The 22,069-nt window shown below is 52.5% G+C and overlaps 2 protein-coding genes across 2 annotated transcripts; one reads left to right on the top strand and one right to left on the bottom strand.

Annotated features, from left to right (window-relative positions):
• Nucleotides 1–4,624: 4,624 nt before the first annotated feature.
• LOC111154070 (N-cym protein-like) lies at nucleotides 4,625–5,653 on the bottom strand. Its single transcript, XM_022513423.1, is given in 4 exon segments — nucleotides 4,625–4,831; nucleotides 4,833–4,874; nucleotides 4,989–5,118; nucleotides 5,583–5,653. Coding segments are annotated over 4 exon segments (450 nt in total).
• A 1,171-nt stretch (nucleotides 5,654–6,824) lies between these two features.
• Nucleotides 6,825–11,300, top strand: LOC111154145 (MYCN proto-oncogene, bHLH transcription factor). Its single transcript, XM_022513560.1, has 2 exons — nucleotides 6,825–7,614; nucleotides 9,813–11,300. The coding sequence occupies exons 1-2, from the start codon at nucleotides 6,825–6,827 to the stop codon at nucleotides 10,415–10,417; spliced, it is 1,395 nt and encodes a 464-aa protein (XP_022369268.1). The 3' UTR covers nucleotides 10,418–11,300.
• Nucleotides 11,301–22,069: the final 10,769 nt, after the last annotated feature.

Genomic DNA, 22,069 nt, shown 5'->3' with positions numbered 1-22,069 from the left:
CAGGATCACTTGAAGAGGGGATCTGAAAACCTCAAGGAGTAGATGGTGGATACACCCGAATTCAGTCATGGGGAGGGGAGAGTCGGCCCGAGAAAGAAGATGGGATGTAGAGTGAGAAAGAAGATGGGATGTAGAGAATTTCGCTCCTTCTCGGGGGCAATGCCATAGGGATTCGCAGAGCAGATGTGCAGTGAGGATTCTCTGCAGCCTTCTGGGCTCCTTGGAAGACTGGGTTCCCCTCCGCGCAAACCCTTGAGCCTACAAAGGGGCAGCCTATCACCCTCATCCATTTCCAGGGCGCATGGCCCTGAGCAAACCATCTGCTTACCCGGACAGCGTTTCCAGCTTGCCTTTTCACCTGGAGAACATAAGATGAATGGAAAATTGAATCCTACAGCAGTAAGAGCACCTTCTATCGACATCGTTCTTTGCAGTTTATGGAGCATTTCACGAACCTGACCCGGGTTGGGTTCTCCGCTTCCCCGGGGCTGTGTAATGTACTCAGCCTAGGGAAGGCTTCCCAGGGGAGGAGGAGGGCTGCTCGACCTGCTTCAAACATGGCAGAGTCACAGTTTTGAGGGGAGTGCAGGTCCTGAGGGATCCTTTCCTTCTCTGAATCTGTCAATTACCGATATTTAATGAGGATCGTTTTTTGTTTTAAAGGTAATTGTGCCAATAACACTCTCCACCCCAAAACCCTTTCGTTGCTGGATCTCAGATTTTCCTTCAGCCTCAGAAGTAAATCAATCAATCAATCAATCAATCAATCAGTCCTGCTTTGGGTGCATGCAACACCAGTGGCTTGGGCTGGCTTGATTCTAACCCTAGTTAAACCAGGGCCATTTTGTCCCATCTAGGTCTCTTTGACTCCCTCTGCTCATAGTTCAGCACCACCTTGGTCCGAAAGAATGCCAACCAGCCGGGGAAACCACCCCCCCACCCCCGTCGCCAACGATTAGCTTTCCTGGGGTATAACCAAAATATTTTTTTGAAAAGTGATAACCAAAACAAAAAATTAAATTTGCTCATAATCTCCGTGGTTTGAAAAAACAAAACAAAACAAAACAACAACCAACTATTAAAGAGGAAAGTTTCTCCCTCTGCCTGATTCCACTCTTCAAAATAAACCACGGTTAACAACTTGTTGAACAGTCCATCCACTTGGCTGCTGGCTTAGTGTAGACGGACCTAAGTGCGAGTGTACTAAAGTGCCGGACACACTGACCTATATCTTGCTTATTTCCCTTCTTAAGCACAGAGATTTTCCCAGTCATTACCTGTAGATCTAATCCATTACTTTTAGTGGCTGCCTATTATTCTGCTGCCTGGATGTGTTATGATAGATTCAAACCATTCTCCTACGGATGGGCATTTACAGGGTTTTCAGTATTTTTGTTATAAAGAACTATCCTGCCACAAGCATTCTAGTATACATATTTTTGTTTTATTCTATCTCCCAAGACAGACGAGTGGGATTGCTTTTACTCCTGGAGCTGGAACACCAGCCCTGGGGGACAGGCCCCCACCCCCTCCTCAGCCTTGCCAACACTTGGGCCAATCTGCTAGACCAAAAAAATGTTAATCTCCTTGAGATTTTATTTGCATTTCCCTGACTACTAGTGAAGCTGAGTATCTTTTCATATGTTTATGAACAATTTGCATTTCCTATGCAGTGAATTACCTACTCTTATCCTGAAGTCTTACTACTATCGGGCTGTTTTTTTCTATTCAATGTGTAGGATCTCTTTTAATACATGGGATATACTTTTTGTCTCTTCTGTACGAGGCAAGTATTTTCTATCACACTGTTGTCTTTGGACTTTGCTTAGGGTGCATTTTAACTGTAAATTTTAACTTTTATTGTAGTCAAATATATTCAGTTTTTCCTTCCCTTGTTTCTGGGCTGTGTCTCCCAGAATATACTCCCATCTCTATGTCCCTCTTTTGACTTTTATATTCTGACTTTTTTCTATTTAAATCTTCAATCCAGGCTTTTCTTTGTTTGTTGTTGTTGTTGTTGTTTGTTTGCTTTTTATTTTGCAATGGGGTAAGGCAAGGAGCTAGATTTTACTTTATTCCAAATGAAGAGTCAAGGATTTACAAGGATTTAATCAGCAGAAATTGATGCATTTGTTGTTGTTGCTGTTGTTGTCGTTGTTGTCGTTGGGGGAAGGGACTCGGTAAAGCTCCTAGGGAACCGTGGGCCCTGAACCCATCAGACCCTTACCTCCTGGTCAGGAGATGGGGCAGTGGGAGGGTTCCTAGATGTTGTGGATCTCCTAGGCAGTCATGGTTTGGGCCCTTCTGAATGTGTGTGTGGTTTGTTTTGTTTTTAATAAAGGGATTTGTAAGCCAAAACATTGTCCCTCAAAACTCTCCTTATTTATAAATCCAGTCCTGTGTCTAACTCTATGTAACCCATTGGTTCTATTTCAGGAGTGTGTCCCTCTGAGTCCATGGTGAGCTCGCTGACTCATCTCTGCTCTGAGTTGGGACAGAGCAGTAGTGTGCCGAGCCAAGCCTCTTCTTCCAAGCCATCTGAAGATTTATTTAATGTGCATTCACGTAGCCCCAGACCGTTTCCACGTTTTAAAAGGAAATAGGCAGGTTTCTCCACAAGCCGACTAGGAAGCAGCAGTGGCCAGGTTTCTCGGCGGAAAGACTCTTTTATCTTTCCATTTGCAAATAAAGGCACCAATAAACACTTGTTGAATTTTATCATTCTGTTAACCTTCAAATTCAGACTTGTCAGTAATTACTGGTTTGCATTAAAAGGAGATTAGAGATTGAGGTCCTGGAAGGATACCTGATTTGCTGGGAGGCACACGGAGTCACCGGGTCCCTTGTCTCCTTGTCCCCTCCTCCTCTTCTTTTTTATTTATTTATTTTTTTAAGTCAAGGGACAAAAAACGAGTGGCATGGTGGAGGGCACAGGTCTGGTGAGAGAGGACAAGGAGAAGACTTTTGAACATTGTAACGGGCGCCATCTTGGCCTATTTTAATATCCTCTCATTTTGGTAAAATGGTAGGGACGGCTCTTCTGAGTGTCTTTTCTGGGTCCCGCTGCTGCTGGGGGCCTGAAGAAGATTCTGGAGTGACACTCATTTGTCTCTCCCGCTGTTGCCAATAAACAGGAACTATGTGGGAGGAGGTGGCCGCCTTAGGACTCATTCAGGGATCTCATCCTTGAACAGTGTCCCATACTTGGCTGTAGACAGGTACGTGGCTTGGCCTCTGAGGATCCGTCCTCAGCAAAACAGACAAGGCCTGTCCTTCCGGAGCTCCCAGGTCTAGTGAGGGAGGTAAAGGCTGTTTCCCCCGCAGCCTCGTGGGGGAAGCGGGCACTGAGCAAACATTCCCAGGCATATATAATTACAAATGGCCCTGAGTGCTCGGGAGGAAAATCCAGGACACTAGCAGAGAATACAGCAGGAGGGCTGGGTTTAGATTAGGGGGTTAGGGAAAGCAGAAGTGGGGGTGTTAAAGGCTTTTGCAAAGGCGAAGCGTTTTACATATGTGAAAGAAATAATAATAATAAAGGTGCTTGGGAGGGCAGCTCAGCCTCATTCATGGGCCACTTCCTAGATCTCTGGGGATCTGCCTCTCTCTCCCCAGAATTATGTAGGCATCCGGGCTAGGGGCTGGAAGAGCCCTTCACAAATGCTAATCCGGGAGCAGTTTACAGGCTGCCCCCTGACCCTCCGCAGCCTGGCCGGTAACCAGTTTGAATGCTGAGGTGAATGGCAGGGATGAGCTGCATTTCCAGTTTGGGAAAAGGGAGATGGAGAAGCTTTCTCACTCCACTGGGGGTGGGGTGTGGGGGGTGGGGGTGGAGGTTCTCCTACCCCCAAAGCACCCGGGGAATGTTTTCCAAGGGAAAACCCACCTCATGGTGTATTTGGTTGTGAAGGGGGCTACCCAGGGGGTCCGGGGTTTTCCTGGGGAGTTTTGGGGTAGGGGCGATCATCTGCGATGCCCCCACCCTTCCACCTGTAAAACAGTTTGACGAGAATGAAATGAAGATTTCACAGGGGGCGGTAGCAATAGAGAGGGCCATACAGTGGGATTTGGGGGGGGGTGTCTTCATTTCCCCAGAAGACTCGCGATCAGGTAGCATCAGTCAGAGGCTGACACTCACTGGGTGTTCTGCACTGTTCGAAGCACTTTTACAGCGCTCTGTTCCCAAAACAACCCCATGACGTAAGCGCCATTACTAACTGCAACTTCACAAATGAGGGAACTGAGGCACCAAGAGGCGAAGCAGCGATCGCAGCTTTTCGTTTTTTGCTCCAACCATTTGGAGTCCAGGGTTTGGAGCCGAGGTTTGGTCTCGAGGAGGTGTGGACCACAACTTCGATGGGAACCTGCACAGCTTCCCCCGAAATTCGGGAAAATACTAGCTTGGAGAAGGCTAACTCGGGAGCCCGTGGGGACGGGTCTCCCGCTCCTTCCCCCTCGGAGGCTGCGCAGTGGGGAGGCCCGGGTGACAGTGCCGCGGGGGCGGCGGGGTGGCCCCCCTCTAGCCCCCAAGACCCGGCCCAGCGGCTCCGCTTTCTGCTCGGTCTCCGCGAGGTGTCGCCTTCGGCCGGAGAAACCGCCGCGGCGCCACCCTCGTAGCCCGAACTTATTTATTTATTTTCAAACAAGGGGGGCGCCCCTCTCCTTTCAATTTAAAACTAGAAACATCCTGCGGTCTGGTTCCTAAATGGGCGCGTCCTCCTCCTCCTCCTCCCATTCTGCACCCTCGGTGTAGCCTCCCTTCGAGATCACACACCAGCGACCCCACCGCCGGGCCTGGCTCCACGCAGGCGTCGCGCTCAGCCGAACACAAACGCAGTCGGGGCGGGGGTTGGGTGAGAAGCCTCGGCTTCCACCTCCCGCCCCCGCCCCCGCCCCCGCCCCCGCCCCCAACCCCCCGCCCCACTCCCCCGGTACACACCCCCGGAGCCCTCCGGAAAAAATATTTTAATGCCAAGCCATTGCCAGGCCCGCAGGGTGGGTGCTGCATTGCACCGCTCGGCGCGCAGCTGGTTCGCAGAGTGCACCGGGTGCAAGCCCGGGGGTCTAAAAGCGAGGGAGGAGCACACCCCGGGCTTTCCCAGCTTTGCAGCCTCCTCTCTGCAAAGAAGAAAAGCAAGTGGCTTTTGGCGCGAAAGCTTTGGCGCCTCCCCTGATTTTTATGGAAATCAAGAGGGCGGGGTAAAGCCGCTTTCCTCTGCTTTTCTCCCTCCCCCTTGTCTGTGCCGCAGCCCCCTTCTCTCCCCGCCCCCCGGGTGTGTCAGATTTTTCAGTTAATAATATCCCCCGAGCTTCAAAGCGCAGCCAGTGACAGTCATCTGTCTGGACGCGCTGGGTGGATGCGGTGGGCTCCTGGGAACTGGGTTGGAGCCGAGCTAGTGCTAGCCAGGCGCAAGCGCGCACAGACTGCAGCCACCCGAGGACCACCAACCCCGGGCCACCCGGAGACCCCCGCGCAGAATTGCCTCTGGATCCCCGACTGTCGGCGGGAGGTAAGGAGCGGGGGTTGCAAACTGCCCCGCGCCCCCCGGGCGGCGAGCCCGGCGGGAAGGCAAGCCCCGGACGGGATCGCGGCTCGCGCACAGGGCGCTCGAATATCCTCGGGGGACTGTTGCTGCTTCCGAAACAAAACCATCTCGGGGTTTTCCCTGAAAAGCCAGTTCCAGCCTCGAAGGCACCCCGGGTGGAAGAGACCCGCCCTAATCCTTTTTACAGCCTCTGCCGGGGGGGTGTAATGGCTTCATCGGGAAGAAATTCGCCCTTCTCCAGAACATTTATCCGTGTTTAAGCTGACGGGGAGCCGGTGCGTCCCCACCCCGAAGCTGGGGTTCTCCACAGGGTGCCCCTGGAGGAAGAAGAGAGGGGTTAGACAGGGCGAGGCCGCCGCGGTGGTAATCTGGGTCACGACTGCTCCAGCCCCGAGGAGACGCGGCTCTCCTGGCGACCCCGCACCATTCCTGGGAACTGGGGTTCAGGCGCTCCCCTCTCCCAGGAAGACGACATTGTTGGGGGTTTGGAAGAGTGGGGGTGGGGTTAGAGAGGTTCAAAATAAGCTATTGGCAGGACTCTCCCTGCAGCCGACGTATTGCTGAGGGGCGTCTGCTCTAATTTGGGGGGGGGGGGGGCTGTAATTTGGGTTTGGGTGCCCCTCGTTGGTCTCTGTCTAGAGAAAGGCGTTTTTCCATTTGCAAAGTTTCCTAAATGCCCCGCTATCTTTTGCACTCCCGAGGTTGCAATTTTACAAAGGAGGGATTGAGGGTACTCCAGATCTCACGCCTGGTAGCTGGGTTTGGAGCCCTGGGCTTCCTCTGAGCAGCTGGACCTCCGCGGTGCAACTGGGTTGTCGGGGAGCTGGAGAGAGCTGGGATTCTGCAGCCCGGAGCAGCCCCCTCCCCCAGGCACTGCGGAGTGTGAATGAAATGGCAGTTTCCAAAGTTGCAGAGCCACGCCATCACCCCCCGCATCTGCATGCCCCCTCCCACCCCCTGTCGTAGACAGCTTGTACACAAAAGGAGGGAGGGAGAGGGAGAGAGCGAGAGCCAGAACTTCCTCCACCTTCGGGAGCACCAGGCGGAGTGGGGGACTCGGAGGGGAGACCGAGGAGCCGGGGAAGAGGGGGGCGCCCACTGCCCGGCCTCCCCATTCGGCTCCGCTTGCTAACCCTCTCCCGGTGTGTCTGTCGGTTGCAGTGTAGGAGATTGGCGCGGGCCCCCGCCCTCCGCGCCCCCCACGGGAAGGAAGCACCCCCCTAACTAAAAGGAGCCGAGCGGAAAGAAGCCCTCATTCGCCGGCCCGGAGGCGAGCCGATGCCGAGCTGTACTGCGTCCACCATGCCGGGGATGATCTGCAAGAACCCAGACCTTGAGTTTGACTCGCTGCAGCCCTGCTTCTACCCGGACGAAGATGACTTCTACTTCGGCGGCCCCGACTCGACCCCCCCGGGGGAGGACATCTGGAAGAAGTTCGAGCTGCTGCCCACGCCCCCGCTGTCGCCCAGCCGTGCCTTCCCGGAGCACAGCCCCGAGCCCCCGAACTGGGCCACCGAGATGCTGCTGCCCGAGGCCGACCTGTGGGGCAACCCGGCCGAGGAGGACGCGTTCGGCCTGGGGGGCCTGGGCGGCCTCACCCCCAATCCGGTCATCCTCCAGGACTGCATGTGGAGCGGCTTCTCGGCCCGCGAGAAGCTGGAGCGCGCCGTGAGCGAGAAGCTGCAGCACGGCCGCGGGCCCCCGACTGCCGGTCCCGCGGCCCCGGCCCCGGGAGCGGGCGCCACCAGCCCTGCGGGCCGCGGGCACTGTGCGGCGGCGGGGGCGGGCCGCGCCGGGGCCGCCCTGCCCGCGGAGCTCGCCCACCCGGCCGCCGAGTGCGTGGATCCCGCCGTCGTCTTCCCCTTCCCCGTGAACAAGCGCGAGCCCGCGCCCGCCGCTCCCGCCGGTACCCCGGCGGCGGGCGCTGCTGCGGTCGCCTCGGGGGCGAGTGTCGCGGCCTCGGCTGGCGCCCCGGCGGCCGTCCCCCCGCGCCCCGGCGGCCGTCCGGCCAGTGGCGGTGACCACAAGGCTCTCAGCACCTCCGGAGAGGACACCCTGAGCGACTCAGGTAAAGACCGGGCCGGAGGCCGGCTGCCTCCCGGGAGCACTGGAGCCGGAGTCGCGCTCCCTTTGTTACTCTTCCTGGGTTTGGCTTTGCGGAGGGTTGTGGGGGAGTATTTTAGAGGTAGTGCAGGTGGCAGAGGGCCAGGTTCCTCCAAGCCGAGCCCCGGGATGAGGAGGAGAGGGGGGAGTGGGAGCTGCCAAGAGGGTGTACCCCAGAGTCTCCCCCTCGCCGAAGTTCCTTCCACCCTCTCCGGGAGCTCCGACTGGCGCTCACCCGCCCCGCCTCTCCGTTGCAGCCCGTCCAGGGATAAAATTAGGAAACGCTGGGTGGCGAAAGCTGGGTGGGAGTGTAGAGGTGCGCGGGGTGCGTTTTCAGGGCAGAAACCTGTTAGCACGAGGGTGGAGAGGGACCGCCTCCCGGGTCCGGGGAGGGCAGGCGCGGGGAGAAGACACAAAGGCGGTGCAGAATCCTATGTAGGGCGCAGGAAGGTAGAGCGAGGTTGCACAGATGGCTACTACCGGTTTTATTTATTTATTTTTTCAAGCCTGGGTAGTCTTCTCCGCCCTCCGTGGGTGGTGGGCTATTTGCTCCTGGTCGGTGGCCAGCAGGCGGCAGTATGCTGGCCAGCGGCTGGCGGAGGATCTGAAAGGCTGGGGGTGCTGGGGGCACCCCCCTCCCTCCCTCCATTGAGCAGCTGGTGGCAAGGACCACAGCGGTTGTGTACATTCTCGAGGGGCTGCCTCTTTACGGGGTGCAGTGGGAACTGGGTCCCGTGTTTGTCTCTGGCGAAAATTCGGGGACTAATTTCAGACCGGAGTTACTCTGTGACCCAGTGCCCTTCAAGGTGAGGGCGGCCACTCAGGCCCTCCAGGAATCACCCGGAGGCTGCAAGGCACCCTTCCATTGCTTCTGTTGTGTGCCTACGTCTGCCTTAAATGGCAGGGTTGGGTTAAAACCCAGACTTTGCCTGGGACTCTGGAGGTAAAGAACTCTGTCCAAACACTTGGATAGCCCTTGTCCTGGCGGCGGGGAGCTGGGACTCCAGGGGATCATGAAAACCTGCATTCTCAGTGCAGGTGGATAAAAAGCCTGCATTTCCTTGAGGGCCGAGGATGGATCCCTCTAAGGCTCCTGGAAGGAAACTTGGTGATAAGCCTCCAGTTTGAATCGGGTCTGTCCCTTTAATGTCTGTGCCTTGACAGCTCTCAGTGAGGAAGCACTTCCTTCCAACAGCTGTCTTCTTGGCAGAAAACCAAAACATGGGCTTAAAGGGACCCACAGACTGGAACAGCCTCACATTTCGGCTTTAGAACAAATCCCACAATTGTTCAGCTTTCCGGCCTCCTTCAGATCAAGCAGAAGATGTGTTTTGATTTTCATGCTTGCATTTTAAACAATAATTTTCGATCCCAGCGAGGTGGTAGAGGAGGAGAGAGAGGGAAATGCAGACATGATGCTACATGTTTTGGGGTTGCTGTTTCTGCCGCGGACTTGGGGGAAGAGGCGCCCCCGCTTCGGGCTTTAGAGTTCCTGTGGATTCCGACTTCGTCATTCGGATTTGGTTTTTATTAGATGAACACCTGGTTACTCTACGGAACTCAGGTTTCTGGCTGGCAGCTAATTTCTCTGCCTCAGACCATTAAATGGCCCTTTCATTGTAAGGACTTAAAATCAAACTCGGCTCTGTGTCAGTTGCTTAACGAGGTTCCTAAAATGGGGAGCCCCAGTTCTTAAGTGTGGAGCTGGAAATAATGAGCGCGTCTTTGGGTAAAACTGATGATGATAAAAGCTTACCATTCCCTGAGCGTGTTTGTGTCTGCTAGACCCGGTTCTCTCTGTATTACCTGTCCAACTCCAGAACCCCGTTACTGTCCCCATCGAAACTGAGGCTTCTACAGTTTAACTTGCCTGGGGTCCCCCAACTCGTGTGTGATGGAGTCAGATGCCATCCGACACCGAAGCCGAGTTCCTAATTTTGCCACTTGCTAAAGTCCTGAGCGGAGGCTGGAAGGTCTAGGAGTGTGGGTAAGGGGGAATTTCCAGATGTGTTTCATTTCCAGATGTTGGGTAGGATCCTGTCCACATGTGTGGGCGGGTCCCCGATGCTTGGCAAGTGCTGCGCCTGTGGCAGGAGACCGAGTGGAGAGATCGGGGGTAGTCCGTGTGTGTCACCAAAAGAATGACTCCCATCTTGTTCTTAGATGACGAAGATGACGAAGAGGAAGACGACGAGGAGGAAATCGACGTGGTGACCGTGGAGAAGCGGCGGTCCTCCTCCAACAGCAAGGCCGTCACCACCTTCACCATCACTGTGCGCCCCAAGAACGCAGCCCTGGGCCCTGGGAGGGCCCCGCCGGGGGAGCTGATCCTCAAGCGCTGTGTCCCCATCCACCAGCAGCACAACTACGCCGCCCCGTCGCCCTATGTGGAGAGTGAGGACGTGCCACCCCAGAAGAAGATCAAGAGCGAAGCGTCGCCCCGCCCCCTCAAGAGTGTCATCCCCCCCAAGGCCAAGAGCTTGAGTCCCCGCAACTCCGACTCGGAGGACAGCGAGCGCCGCCGGAACCACAACATTCTGGAGCGCCAGCGCCGGAACGACCTGCGCTCCAGCTTCCTCACGCTCAGGGACCACGTGCCAGAGCTGGTGAAGAACGAGAAGGCCGCCAAGGTGGTCATTTTGAAAAAGGCCACCGAGTACGTCCACTCCCTCCAGGCCGAGGAGCATCAGCTTTTGCTGGAGAAGGAGAAGTTGCAGGCCAGGCAGCAGCAGTTGCTAAAGAAGATAGAACACGCTCGGACTTGCTAAACGTTTCTCGGAACTGGACAGTCACTCTGCCACTTTGCACATTTTGATTTTTTTTTTTTTTTTAAACAAACATTGTGTTGACATTAAGAATGTTGGTTTACTTTCAGATCGGTCCCCCGTCGAGTTTGGATCTGGGTGGGGAGCAGGACATGTGGGGGTTCTGCGCGATGGGATGCTTGGGTGGCCCTCGCCGTGTCCTCCCTGGCCCCTCCGAGACCGTGGTTGGAGTTTGTGACAGTTGGGAGCCTCTGGGCTGTTGAAGTCACCTTGTTTGTTCCAAGTTTCCAAACAACAGAAAGTCATTCCTTCTTTTTAAAATGGTGCTTAAGTTCCAGCAGATGTCACAGAAGGGGTTTGCCATTGGATACCCCCTGGGGAACATTTCTGTAAATACCATGGACACACCCGCCTTTTGTATACGTCCTGGGTAATGAGAGGTGGCTTTTGCGGCCAGTATTAGACCGGAAGTTCATACCTAAGTACTGTAATACCTCAATGTTTGAGGAGCATGTTTTGTATACAAATATATTGTTAATCTCTGTTATGTACTGTACTAATTCTTACACTGCCTGTATACTTTAGTATGATGCTGATACATAACTAAATTTGATACTTATATTTTCGTATGAAAATGAGTTGTGAAAGTTTTGAGTAGATATTACTTTATCACTTTTTGAACTAAGAAACTTTTGTAAAGAAATTTACTATATATATATGCCTTTTTCCTAGCCTGTTTCTTCCTGTTAATGTATTTGTTCATGTTTGGTGCATAGAACTGGGTAAATGCAAAGTTCTGTGTTTTATTTCTTCAAAATGTATATATTTAGTGCTGCGTCTTATAGCACTTTGAAATACCTCATGTTTATGAAAATAAATAGCAATTAAATGATGCAGCTTTTTTTTTTCTCCTTAATAACACTAGTGAAAAACCATCCCCTCTATCCCTTAGATGTGAACATAGTACATACGTTATGGTGGCATTTTGGGCTCACTGGGCAGCCCTCACTGGAGAGCGGCCCCTCTCCCCGCCTGGTGTGGAGAGAACGGAATTGAGGAAGGTGACGGTATTTCTTGCAGATGACGCAGAATGGAGACATCGTTTGTGACGGCACCGTAACGACGAGCGTTCAGTAATTTACGGAGCACTTTAAAAAATGTTGGCCATCTAACGGAGTTACACTCAGACACCAGTCCCAGTCAACCCTGTAGAGTGAGAAGTATAATCAAGACGGTGGTGAAACTTGGCTATGTTGGTAATATTTGTTCCATGGGTGGCTTTAGGACGTCATGTAGTTTGTCTCCAAGTACATATTCTTCAGAATGCACTAGGATTGGATTGGACTGCGTTACATACCAGAGCAGAATACAAAGATGAAGATGGTCTCTCCCCTAGAGGAGCACTCTGATGCACAAAAATGCCTCATGAAGCAACAGGTGTTTGGCCCAGATCAAGTGCCATGTGCCTCTAGGAGAGACTGGGGTGCTGTAGTGCTGTTAACTTCACACAGGTGTTTGGGCTGCCGTGCGGTAGCGGGATTAACCTTGGTGGACTCTGGAGGACAGCCGGGGTCTGTGGAGTGGAGGGAGGCATAGTTCAGTTCGGAAGGTATTTCTGAGGTTCTCTGATGGAAGGTGTTACCTTGGCTTCTGAGGCTTTGAGCTCAGAACTGAAAGCTTACATTAACCTATTTCTCTTCGGGGTGAAAAGTAGCGCTCTGGTCATTTGTCTAATGTTTCATTCATCAGAAAAAGGCCTTTGCTTTGCCAAGAAGATAGGTCCAGTGAAGGCAATGCTTGTCTTGGTCGTGGGGCTTGTGAGGGGCAATGATGGGAGAATCCAGGCCACGTAAGTCCCTGTCTGCTTTGGTTATTGTATACAACAAGCCAGTGGGGGATTAGAACTCCCAAGGTCCCCGTCAGTCCAGTTTACAGCCATACAACCTAAAGCTAACGATGTTGGCAGTGTTGCCTTGGACCCTGATGGTCAAAGCACGCTGAGAATCATGAGAATTTTGCTTAAATCTCTCCACTTACCCTAACCCCACATGAGAAAATCAGGAAACTGCTTTGAAAGTCCTTTTTCAAAGGACAGTGTCCATTTGCGTTTCACGGTCCCCAATTACCCTGCAGCCTGGGCACCTTGCGTGTGTATCCATGAGCCAAAAGAAAGTTAAGTGACCTCAAAGTCATGGAGATCTTTAAAAAGATTTATTTATTTTAGAAAAAGAGTGGGCATGTGTGCTTGCACGTGTAAGTGGGGGGGGGGAGGGGCAGAGGGAGAGAATCTTCAAGCAGACTCCCTGCTGAGCAGGGATCTCCAGACCCATGTAATCACGATCTGAGTTGAAACCTAAGAGTTGGATGCTTAACTGACCGAGCCACCCAGGTGCCCCAAAGTCATTGAGATTCTTGAAGCTCAGTTCAATCATCCCTATTTCTCTATTTCTGGGTCCATAAAGGGCCTATCTACGCGTTTTTGGATGAGACGGAACCCTAGCCACAGATGAGGAAAACTTGTGATGAATCAGGCTCTAAACTAATTCCCACCAGGCTCTGTTTTCACTGTGGCTGCTGGGAAGCTCGGAGACAAATTCCGTGCTCTGATTCTACATGCCTGGTGCCCATCCTCTCTTTTCTTCTAAAGCCTACCATCTCTCGTTTTCCACTGTTCATTTAATCGCCCTTTCTATGTTCTTTACTTTGTTTTATAAAAGAAATTTTTGCATTAGGTGGATCATATATATGAATCATCACAGCTTATTTGCCTTTCCGGGACCAGCTGAGGGAAAGTGGCACCAGGTTGAGCTCTGCACTTACCTATAATCTGCTGCGCTCAGAAGAATCGAAACCCTCGTGTCAAGCACACGAGAAACCATCTCTGTGTTCCGAGAGCGGTTTTGAGACTGAGGAATTGTCCCCCATGAGTTAGATCAGTAAATCGTAAGACTTCGATGGAGCATTGAATTATTTTAGTTTATAGGAGGGGGTCGTGGGGTCCCCTATCGAATGAGCGGCTAAACCCAGGACTGGAGTCGGGTCTTTGGATGGTTTTCTTTCCATGGTGTCGGCCTCCCCGCTGCTTACCCTGTTGCCTCCCTACCCCCTGGCCCGTCCGTCCACCTACAGTATGTGTCTGTGTTAATTCTAGATGACCGACCCTGCATTAGAAGCTTTCAGGAGCCCTCCGCCATGTAGAAGATAAAGTCCAAAGCCTTCAGCCTGGCGCATGAGGCTGCTTTGCCCCCCCAGGGCCCCCCCAACCAGAGTTGAGCAGCTCTGTCATGCCCGCCCCTCTGCAGTTGTTCCTGTTCCGGCCACGCCAGACAAGGCCACGCTTTCTTACCTCTTCACTCGTTTCAGCAACATCTCTCCTCCTGGGCTTTCCAGTTTCTGTTTATTGAAATTCTTTCAACCTCAATGGCAAACCCGCAGTCGTCTAGTTCCAGTGGTCTTTCTTACCCCCGCTCCTCCCCAGGTGGGCCTCATGAAGCTCCTGATCTGTTGTCACTGCTGGAGGCAGAAGAGCTCTCCTCATCACCCCCAAGACCTCCTAGACCGTGGGGCCCCTAAAGGCAGGTACTGTGCTCCCTTCCCCTCTGGTCCTTCAGCCCTGCTGGCCTGGTGACTGGAGATGACGGGACCTTGGCGGACGCCGGCAGAACGGCCGGTGGCTGAGGAGGCAGCTGAGGAAGGAGCCAGGGGAATATTTCCTTTATGCACTTGCCTCCTGCCAGCCCCGGTTTGGTTCGAGAACTCTCTGGCTAATCCAAATGGGGGAACATCCCTTAAGGTATCGCTTCTGAATGCCCGGTACTGGCTGCTGGGAGGCCTGTCTTCCGGAAGCCCACGGTCCGGAAGGGCGTTCAGGCCCGGTGCCTGGTGCAGAAGCAGGGAGACAGGAGGGCCTGCGGGAGCGTGGGGGAGTGTTGAGCCAAAGCACAAGAGGGGTTCCATGGCTGAATCAGGCTCTGCAGCTGTGAGCTCCGGTTCGGAGCCCTTGCTCAGTTAGAGGAAGCTGGTTTGCTGGTCTACCGCAGGCATGAGGAGGCTTGGGGACTCTTCTGAGGCCATTGATGGGACAAGGCCCCCTGGCCCTGGGTGACACGAAGCACTCACCAAGGGTGTTTTACACCCGAGTCTCACCACCATTCAGGAGTGCTGGTGAGTTCATCGTACACCCATTTTTGGGAGTTGTGGTTTCTGGGTTTGACTTTCACTAATTTCTGTGGTGGCTCTCCAGAAAATCCTAGTTGGCTTGTTTTTAGAAGCTGAGTTATTCGGGGCACCCTTTCTTCTTTCTTTCCTCCACCACTCGCTCGCTCCCTCCCTCCCGTCCTGTCTTTCCAGCTCTCTCACAGCAAATACTCACTCAGCGCCCGTCCTGCGTCAGGCACTGATTCAGGCACTTGGGAGATATCAACGAAAAAAGAGGCAGAACTTCCCCAAATTCCCGCTTTTGTGGACTTGAGCGTCTAGGAGAGAGAGACAGCAGTGAAAAGAAACCTAATAAGCAGAAAAATGGAACAGCATTCAGTAACGTGGTGGAAGCTTTGAAAGCGAAGACGAGAAGGGGGAATTCAGGGGTGCAGAGCAGGAGGGAGGCTGGTGCCAACTTTGAGTAGACGGTGGGGAAGGTGCACTGGGCAGGAGCTGAGGTGTGGGCCCCGGGAGGACGGCACCCAGCTCTGAGGATTGTCATGGCCGCTCTGCTGGCCACCGGGCATCAGGTCTCAGGCGTTGGGGCTCTTCCTCCTGCATCTCCCCCTGGACATCGGCAAATGTCCCCCACAGCTTCTCATTCAGTCCCTCAAGGGGAAATAAGAGAGTGTCTCTGAAGTGAGACCCCCCCATTGTGAATGTGACTCCCACACCCATAGGCTCCAGGTTGTGCCATTTCCCCAGTGGTACAACTGGGGATAATGGCGCCCCCCACTTCACAAGGGGGCTCAGGGCATGGGTGGGCGGCCACAAACAAACTTTCATCAGCGCCCACGATAGCCCTTGGCACATGATGGGTGCAACGTATGTACGGCTGTTAAATAATCTGATTTCTCGTAGATAGAAGGCTTCCCCTCGCCTCTTCCCCGGTATGTTAGTAGGGCAAAGAATCTCTAAGGGACGTTTGCTGGTCGAGCAAACTCACAAGCCTGAGCGCCACAAGAAGTTTGCAGACTTTTGTTTCTCCAAAGAGGCCTTACAAAACCTGAAAACGGGTACCTTGGAAACAAATGAATGTGAGCTTTGAAGCCTATTTTAAGACGGAGCCTAGGAATTCGAGTGCCTCGAAACATCTATGCCTTCTACAATGGTTTATTAGTTTTCCCTACTTGTAAAGGAAATCTCTTCATAGGCCACTGACCAGGGTTACCTGATCTCTTTTGATATTGATGTATCATGCTACAAGACATTCAGCCTGAAACCTTTGACCAGGAGAAGTAACAGAGCCTTTTTATGGTTGAAGCAGACAGACCTACTGTCTTTCGGAGAAACTTCTGGAGAAACGCACACAGCACATACTCCCATGATAAAGACAGGCGATTTGCTGTGGGACGCGCAGTGAAGAGTTGACACAAAAAACATACTTTCGTCTGCTTTCTAGCAGACCCAAGATTTTCAGCAGCCTTTGCGAGGTGCTGTGGGCTGGGGAAACGAGTCCACTCCTTCACAAATCGGCAGCCCGTTAAGGGTTGAATTTCAGGCGTAGGCTACCCGCCACCATTTTCCTGAGGGAGGGCCTTCCGGCCAACTCTCCGCTCCACAAAGTGAGGTGCCAAGCTGACGGGGAGGCAGTCCTGGGCAAGAGAGATACTTAGTTTGGAGGCAGGGTCTGGGCTTGGGTCTTAGCTCGATTATTTGCTGTTTTCAACCTCGGCCTGGGAGGGTAACCTCCGGTCGCTCCATGGTCACGTCTCTAAGTGGAATGAGTAGGAGCTGGTGTTCTCCTAAGCCCTCCTCAATTCCAGAGAATCACTGATCCTCAGGGACGGCTTGAATTGCTCCAGATGTTGCCGTGGCTGTGAACACCCTCCAGTCTGAAAGGCCTGGGCATGTGTCTTAGCTTTGCTGTTCACCAAGTCTGTGGCTGAGGGCAAGACGCTTCCCTCTGACGTGCACCTGCTTCACCGCTATAGCACCAATAATAACGGCCACCCCACAAGGTGCTGAGAAGGATCAGATGACACAAAGTCCAGGAGGGATGGCACAGCACCCTGGAAACTGCCATTAGTAAGCCTCCTATGACCTCGGATCACCATAGTCGGCTCTTGTCCAGCATTTACCCCTGCTTCACTGTCTGTTTTCTGGAGTCGCTTTCTTTTTCTTTTTTTTTTTTTAAAGCAGTTTCCACGCCCAGCATAGAGCCCGATGTGGGACTGGAACTCACAACCCTGAAATTAAGACCTGAGCCGAAATGGCATTGGATGCTTAACCGTCTGAGCCATCCCGGCGCCCGTGGAGTCACTTATAAGTGGGTTCCCTCCAGGCAGTAAATGCCCTTAGCAAGGCCTTTACTTCCTAAGAAGGCACACTTCTCATTGTGACACCGTACCGAGAACAGGGCTTTGCTCATAATAACGGCTCCATAATGTTTGTTGAGAAGACTTGACTAGTGGTTCAAAGCCAGCTGGGGATTCTCAATTTGTGCTGAAGAACTGGGTACAAAGGCTTGTCTCACCTGGAACTAGAGAAAACTCTGATACATTCAATTTTTCACTGGGTTACTCCAGTGAGAACAGAATATGACAACAAACATCTAACATCTTGAGTTTTTGCTGGGGTTGGTTTAGCCACTTTTCTTTGGCTCAAAGCCAAGAAGAACAGGGAATTTATACCAGAGACTAGAGATATGACAGTGCGGGAGCTGGCATTGGAAGCATTTCTTTGGTGAAGAGAGCAAGGTTGAGACCAGAGTTTACTGCCGGAAATGGTTTGATTGCCTTTGGGTTTGGGAGTAAATCTTTCCCATCCTGAGTTGATCCTCCTCCTGAATTTGCCAAACTAATATTTCAGAGTCTGTCTGGAGGGTAAATCATCTTTATACCAGAAACCCTCTCCCCTAAACATCTCATTAAAAAAATGAAGTTGGAGGGTTTCTTGGATGTCTTTAACTGTAAGCTTCCGGGATGGCTGTGAATACATTTCCTTTTACACTTCTGGGAGATGATTTCTCCTGGAGTGTTACCTCCCTTGGAAATTCCTCTGGGTAATAAATGTGCACACATCAATTTGTCCCCACAGCTCAAGCTTCTGTCGTCTTTGGCCAACTGTGTGTGTGGGCTGCCGCGTCGGGTGTGACCACAGGATCTGCTGGCCAGGCGACCACTGGAGGACTTTTGTCTTGCCCACAGCGACGAACCACAATGTGAAAATGTTGAAGCAAAGAAACAACATTTAGCTCAAGTGCAAATTAAGCCCTGGCTTCATCGGAGGCCTGGATGCCGAAGGCTGGATAATTGGAGTGGAAACTGCCATAAAAAGCTTATTACGATGTTCGCTGCCATTCAAGGGCTCTCCCCACAGCGTGTGCATTTGAGGGGGACAAGTCCTTCTGCAGGGATGTGGTTTCTTTTTCCCTCTTTACCTAGGGTGACTGATTTGTCCCAGTTTGCCTGCACTTGTCCCAGTTTTAAAACGGAAAGTCCGTGTCCTGGTAATCACTCCGACACGGGCGAGTGAGGGGCGGACAGTCCCCCCCTCTTCTGTCTCTTCAGGACCTGCTTTTTCTCCCTGCAGTTTGGCCAGCTCTACAGGGCTCCCCGCAGAAGGATGGGGACAAGGCTGGAGCTCCCACTGCACGGACCTGCCAGGCTGCCACCTGTGCTGCAGGGTCGAAGGGCCTGGCAAGCAAGGAGGGGCTGGAAAGGACATTGTCTTGGATTTGAGCTCTGGAAACACCATCAGGTGACTGGGAACAAGTCTCTCCGAGGCCACACTAAAGGAGAGATCTTGGTCAGCCCCGTAGGGGACAATGAGTGTGAGGGTGGCAGGTCCCACCCAGATGCCAGGGACCAACATGGTGGTGGTCTGCCCACCCCACTTCTCCCAGGCTCTGGAGTTCCTTCTAGATCGTGATCATGACAGCAGTTGGAGGCTTGACCATAACCCTAGCTCTAGTCTTCGGGCTAGGCCTCCCTCAGTCTCCTTTATTCTTCAGATCTTTGCAAGGGACCAGAAGGAGCAGTTTTTAAATTATCAAACCATCCCAGGCTGAAGCTCTTGGGGGCGGGCTGGTCGCGGAGACAGGCAGGGCACACGTGGAATCAGGTCCTCCTGAGGTCTGCGGCTAGGGGCTCCATCATCAGAGAAGCTGCAAGTTCAGGCACCTACAAATGGACTTGCACCTTCGTTCTCTGAGTCAAGGACCCTGTGATGATCTTGCCACGAACCCGGTCTATGAGATTAATACTTCCTGTGGTGGGGGTTTTCCTTTTATTGGCCCACGTGAAATCATTTGGGCCATGTCTGTCAGGGTGGGGGGTAGTGGAATCGCATTCGTCAGGCTGTGTATATGTGTTCTTGCACTAAAGGACCAGGACGGGAAGTCTAGTAGACCTTTTAGCGACCTTTAAAAGAGGCATTCACCTCTATTTCGCTTTTGGGAAGAAAGCCTGCCATTACCTCGCAGCAAACAACGGCTTAGAGAGTTTGAGAACGTTGTTTGAGGGGCACAAGTGCCCAGCTGAAGATCCAACCGGTCCTGGGCCTCCCGAAGGGGAGAGGGTCTGTCATGTTAATGACATGTGCATCTTATTAAGGAAAGGGACAAAGGGCCTGGAGCTTGGGAAAGAGTGCGGTTCTGGGGACTCTTCAGTCCGCAGATGGTCCCCTTATTATAAAGCCGAGGTGGGGAGGGCCCTGGGAGAGTCGACCCATAAAGCTATCTGGGTGGGGAGTGTCTCTCTCCGTGGACGTGGAGCTCCCAGCATGCTCTGCTCCCCACCCACGTATAAAGTGATACCCCGCTGTGTGGTCAGAACACATTCTGGAGTTGAAACGCAATGTTGCTTTGATTTCTTTGAATTAAAAATGGCCGATTGAACAGAATGCTCGACTCCCCAAAGTCTTCCAAGCCAAGTAACGCTGGCCCCCACTTGGTGGAGCTTAGCAGCCAGGTGTAAACGGACGCTTTCTGTCCATCCTTGCAGGGAGGGAGTGTATGCCTGCGACTGAGACGGAGGGAAGACGGAGAAGAGACGGAGAAGAGTTAAGGCTGCCGCTGACTCTGACCTTCACCCAGGAAGGGAGGTGAAAGGTGAACACGGATAATGGCCAGAGAAGAGGTTGTGAGAAGCGGGATAGGAACACAGGGGAGCCTTCCCACTGCAGGATGAGATACACGATGACCTTGAGGGATGGGTAAGGACTGGCCTGGGGCAGGAAGACAAGAGGGGCTTGTAGGTTGAGGGGGCAGCCTGAGTGGAGCTGCGTGGAGCTGCGTGGACATGCATGGAAGCATACGAAGCCCTGTGGAGGTGCATGGAACCGCATAGAGCTGTGTGGAGGTGCATGGAGCTACATGCAGGTGCGTGGGACCTCATAGAGCTGTGTGTAGCTGCATGGAGCCGCACGCAGGTGCACGGAACCGCTTGGAGCCGCTTGGAGCCGCGTGGAGCTGCACGGAGCCAACTGCAGGCGCTCGGAGCAGCATGGAGCCGAGTGGAGGTGCATGGGGCTGCACTGAGGTACAGGGACATGCAGGGCATGTTTAGGACACAAATGAGCCCTGGAACCCCAGCTGAGTTGGATGGGTTGGGCCTAAGGACTGCCTCAAGGTGCAGCCAAAGTGTCTGAGAAGGAGAAGGACATGATTAGGGAGCAAACTACATAGCTGGGTTCAACCCATGCGAAGTGGCCCTGGGGGTGCTTGTGGGCCTCAGTGACTCGTCACTGTCATGCCTGCTCCCGAGGGGGCCTACCGACCGCTCCTCGGCATGGTGGGGAGAGCGCCGGCCTGGGCCTTTGGGGGCCTGGTTCTTGGCTCGGCAAGTCCGCCTCTTGAAGTTTCTTGCTCCTCTAGCCTTGCTGATCTTGTGCTTTCCCCCTTCTGACCTCATATCTCCCCAGTCTTGCAGGCCAGAAGCCCACCTGTCTTCCAGGGGCCAGCTTGAGGGCATCTTCTTCACGAAACCTTCATGCTCTCCTTCGTAGAAAGTTTGCTCCTCTGCCTCTAACCTCCCCCGGCCTCTCCCCATATCCCCGTGAGCTTGAAAGGTGACAACAACTCCCTCCTTCCCTAGCACAGCCACTGGGGGGTAAAAACAGACAATGAAGAAAAGAAAAATATCCCTAGTGATCTACCTTTCAGAGAGGACTATTAAAATCTCAGTGTGCATTTTTTCTAGATTTTTCCATATACACATAAGCTCCTATGAATGTGTCTGCTTGTTTTGTATCTTTGGTAGGTCATTAATTGCTATATTATAAATAATTATATTTGGGCCTTATCTGTCTTACTAGGGACGAGGGGCTGTTGGCTTTGTGTGTTATGCACCAGCAGAAGCCAGAATGGGTTTTGCTCATGGCAGGCAAGCAACAAGTGATGAATGAATGAGTGATTGGATGGGTTTCTCTATCTCTACCTGTAAGATGAGGACTTTGGATTGAGTTATACCTCAGGGCTTTTCTAGTTCCAATCCTTGGAAGATTTCTGATCATTACATTTCTGACATGGGTAGAAGAAAGAATTTTTCTGCGAATCTGGGGACTTGGTATATCCTTTTTAGCTTAACATTGTTGTGGCCCCAAACTAAAACAAGATCAATGATTTAAAGCACTTAGGCTGTGTCCACACAAAACCCAGGGACCACCGGATTGAGAGTGGCCCTTTACCCTTTTTTGTCTTACCCAAAGCGAGCCAATCTTGGGATCTCAGCTGACACTTAGAATCTGAAAAGTTTTGAATACAATAGATTCCTCATTTCTTCTGACCTGGGGTGTTACCAATAGCCTAGGTGTCATCTTTGCATGAGGTATGAAAAGTCTTCCTCTCCTCCCCAGGCAGGTGTGGCCCCACCTGGCATGCACGGCTTGGCAAACGGAATGAGCTTGGTACCGCCCCCTCTTACCCCCTTGGTAAGGCATCTCTTGGGCACGACACAGCCTGAACAATTGTATTGGCAGCCCTGGAATAGAGTACCTAGAAGAACTGAAAAACAGAAAAACTGAAATGAACTGGGACGACTGGGTGGCTTGGTTGGTTAAGCATCTGCTTTTGGCTCGGGTCATGATCCCACAGTCCTGGGATAGAGCCCCACATCAGGCTCCTTGCTCAGCAGGGAGCCTGCTTCTCCCTTTGCCAGCTGCTCCACCTGCTTGTGCTTGTGTTCCATCTCTCTGACAAATAAATAGATCAAATCTAAAAAAAAAAAAAAAAAAAAGAACTGAATACTGCAGTTACATGGTTGCTATCCATGTTCACAATTCTTTAAACAAATAAGCAAGAATATGTTATAAGAATCAGAAATACAACATTCGTGGGATCCAGTGGGATCCAGATACTCCTCCAACCTGGTGCTTGTCCTCCTGCTGTTCCCACTATCCAGAAGCAGCCCTGTCCCCAGTTGTTCCTTTCTCAATTTTACCCATTTTTCAAGACTCAGTTCAAAGGCTGTCTCTTCCACAAAGCCTTCCGTGACACCCACTTTGTTGGAATTC

This window comes from Enhydra lutris, unplaced genomic scaffold (assembly GCF_002288905.1).
Source record: "Enhydra lutris kenyoni isolate GAN:26980312 unplaced genomic scaffold, ASM228890v2 scaffoldscaffold35, whole genome shotgun sequence".
Lineage (NCBI taxonomy): Eukaryota > Metazoa > Chordata > Mammalia > Carnivora > Mustelidae > Enhydra > Enhydra lutris.
The sequence above is the reverse complement of the archived record's forward strand: the minus strand, read 5'-3'. Positions and strand labels throughout refer to the sequence as shown.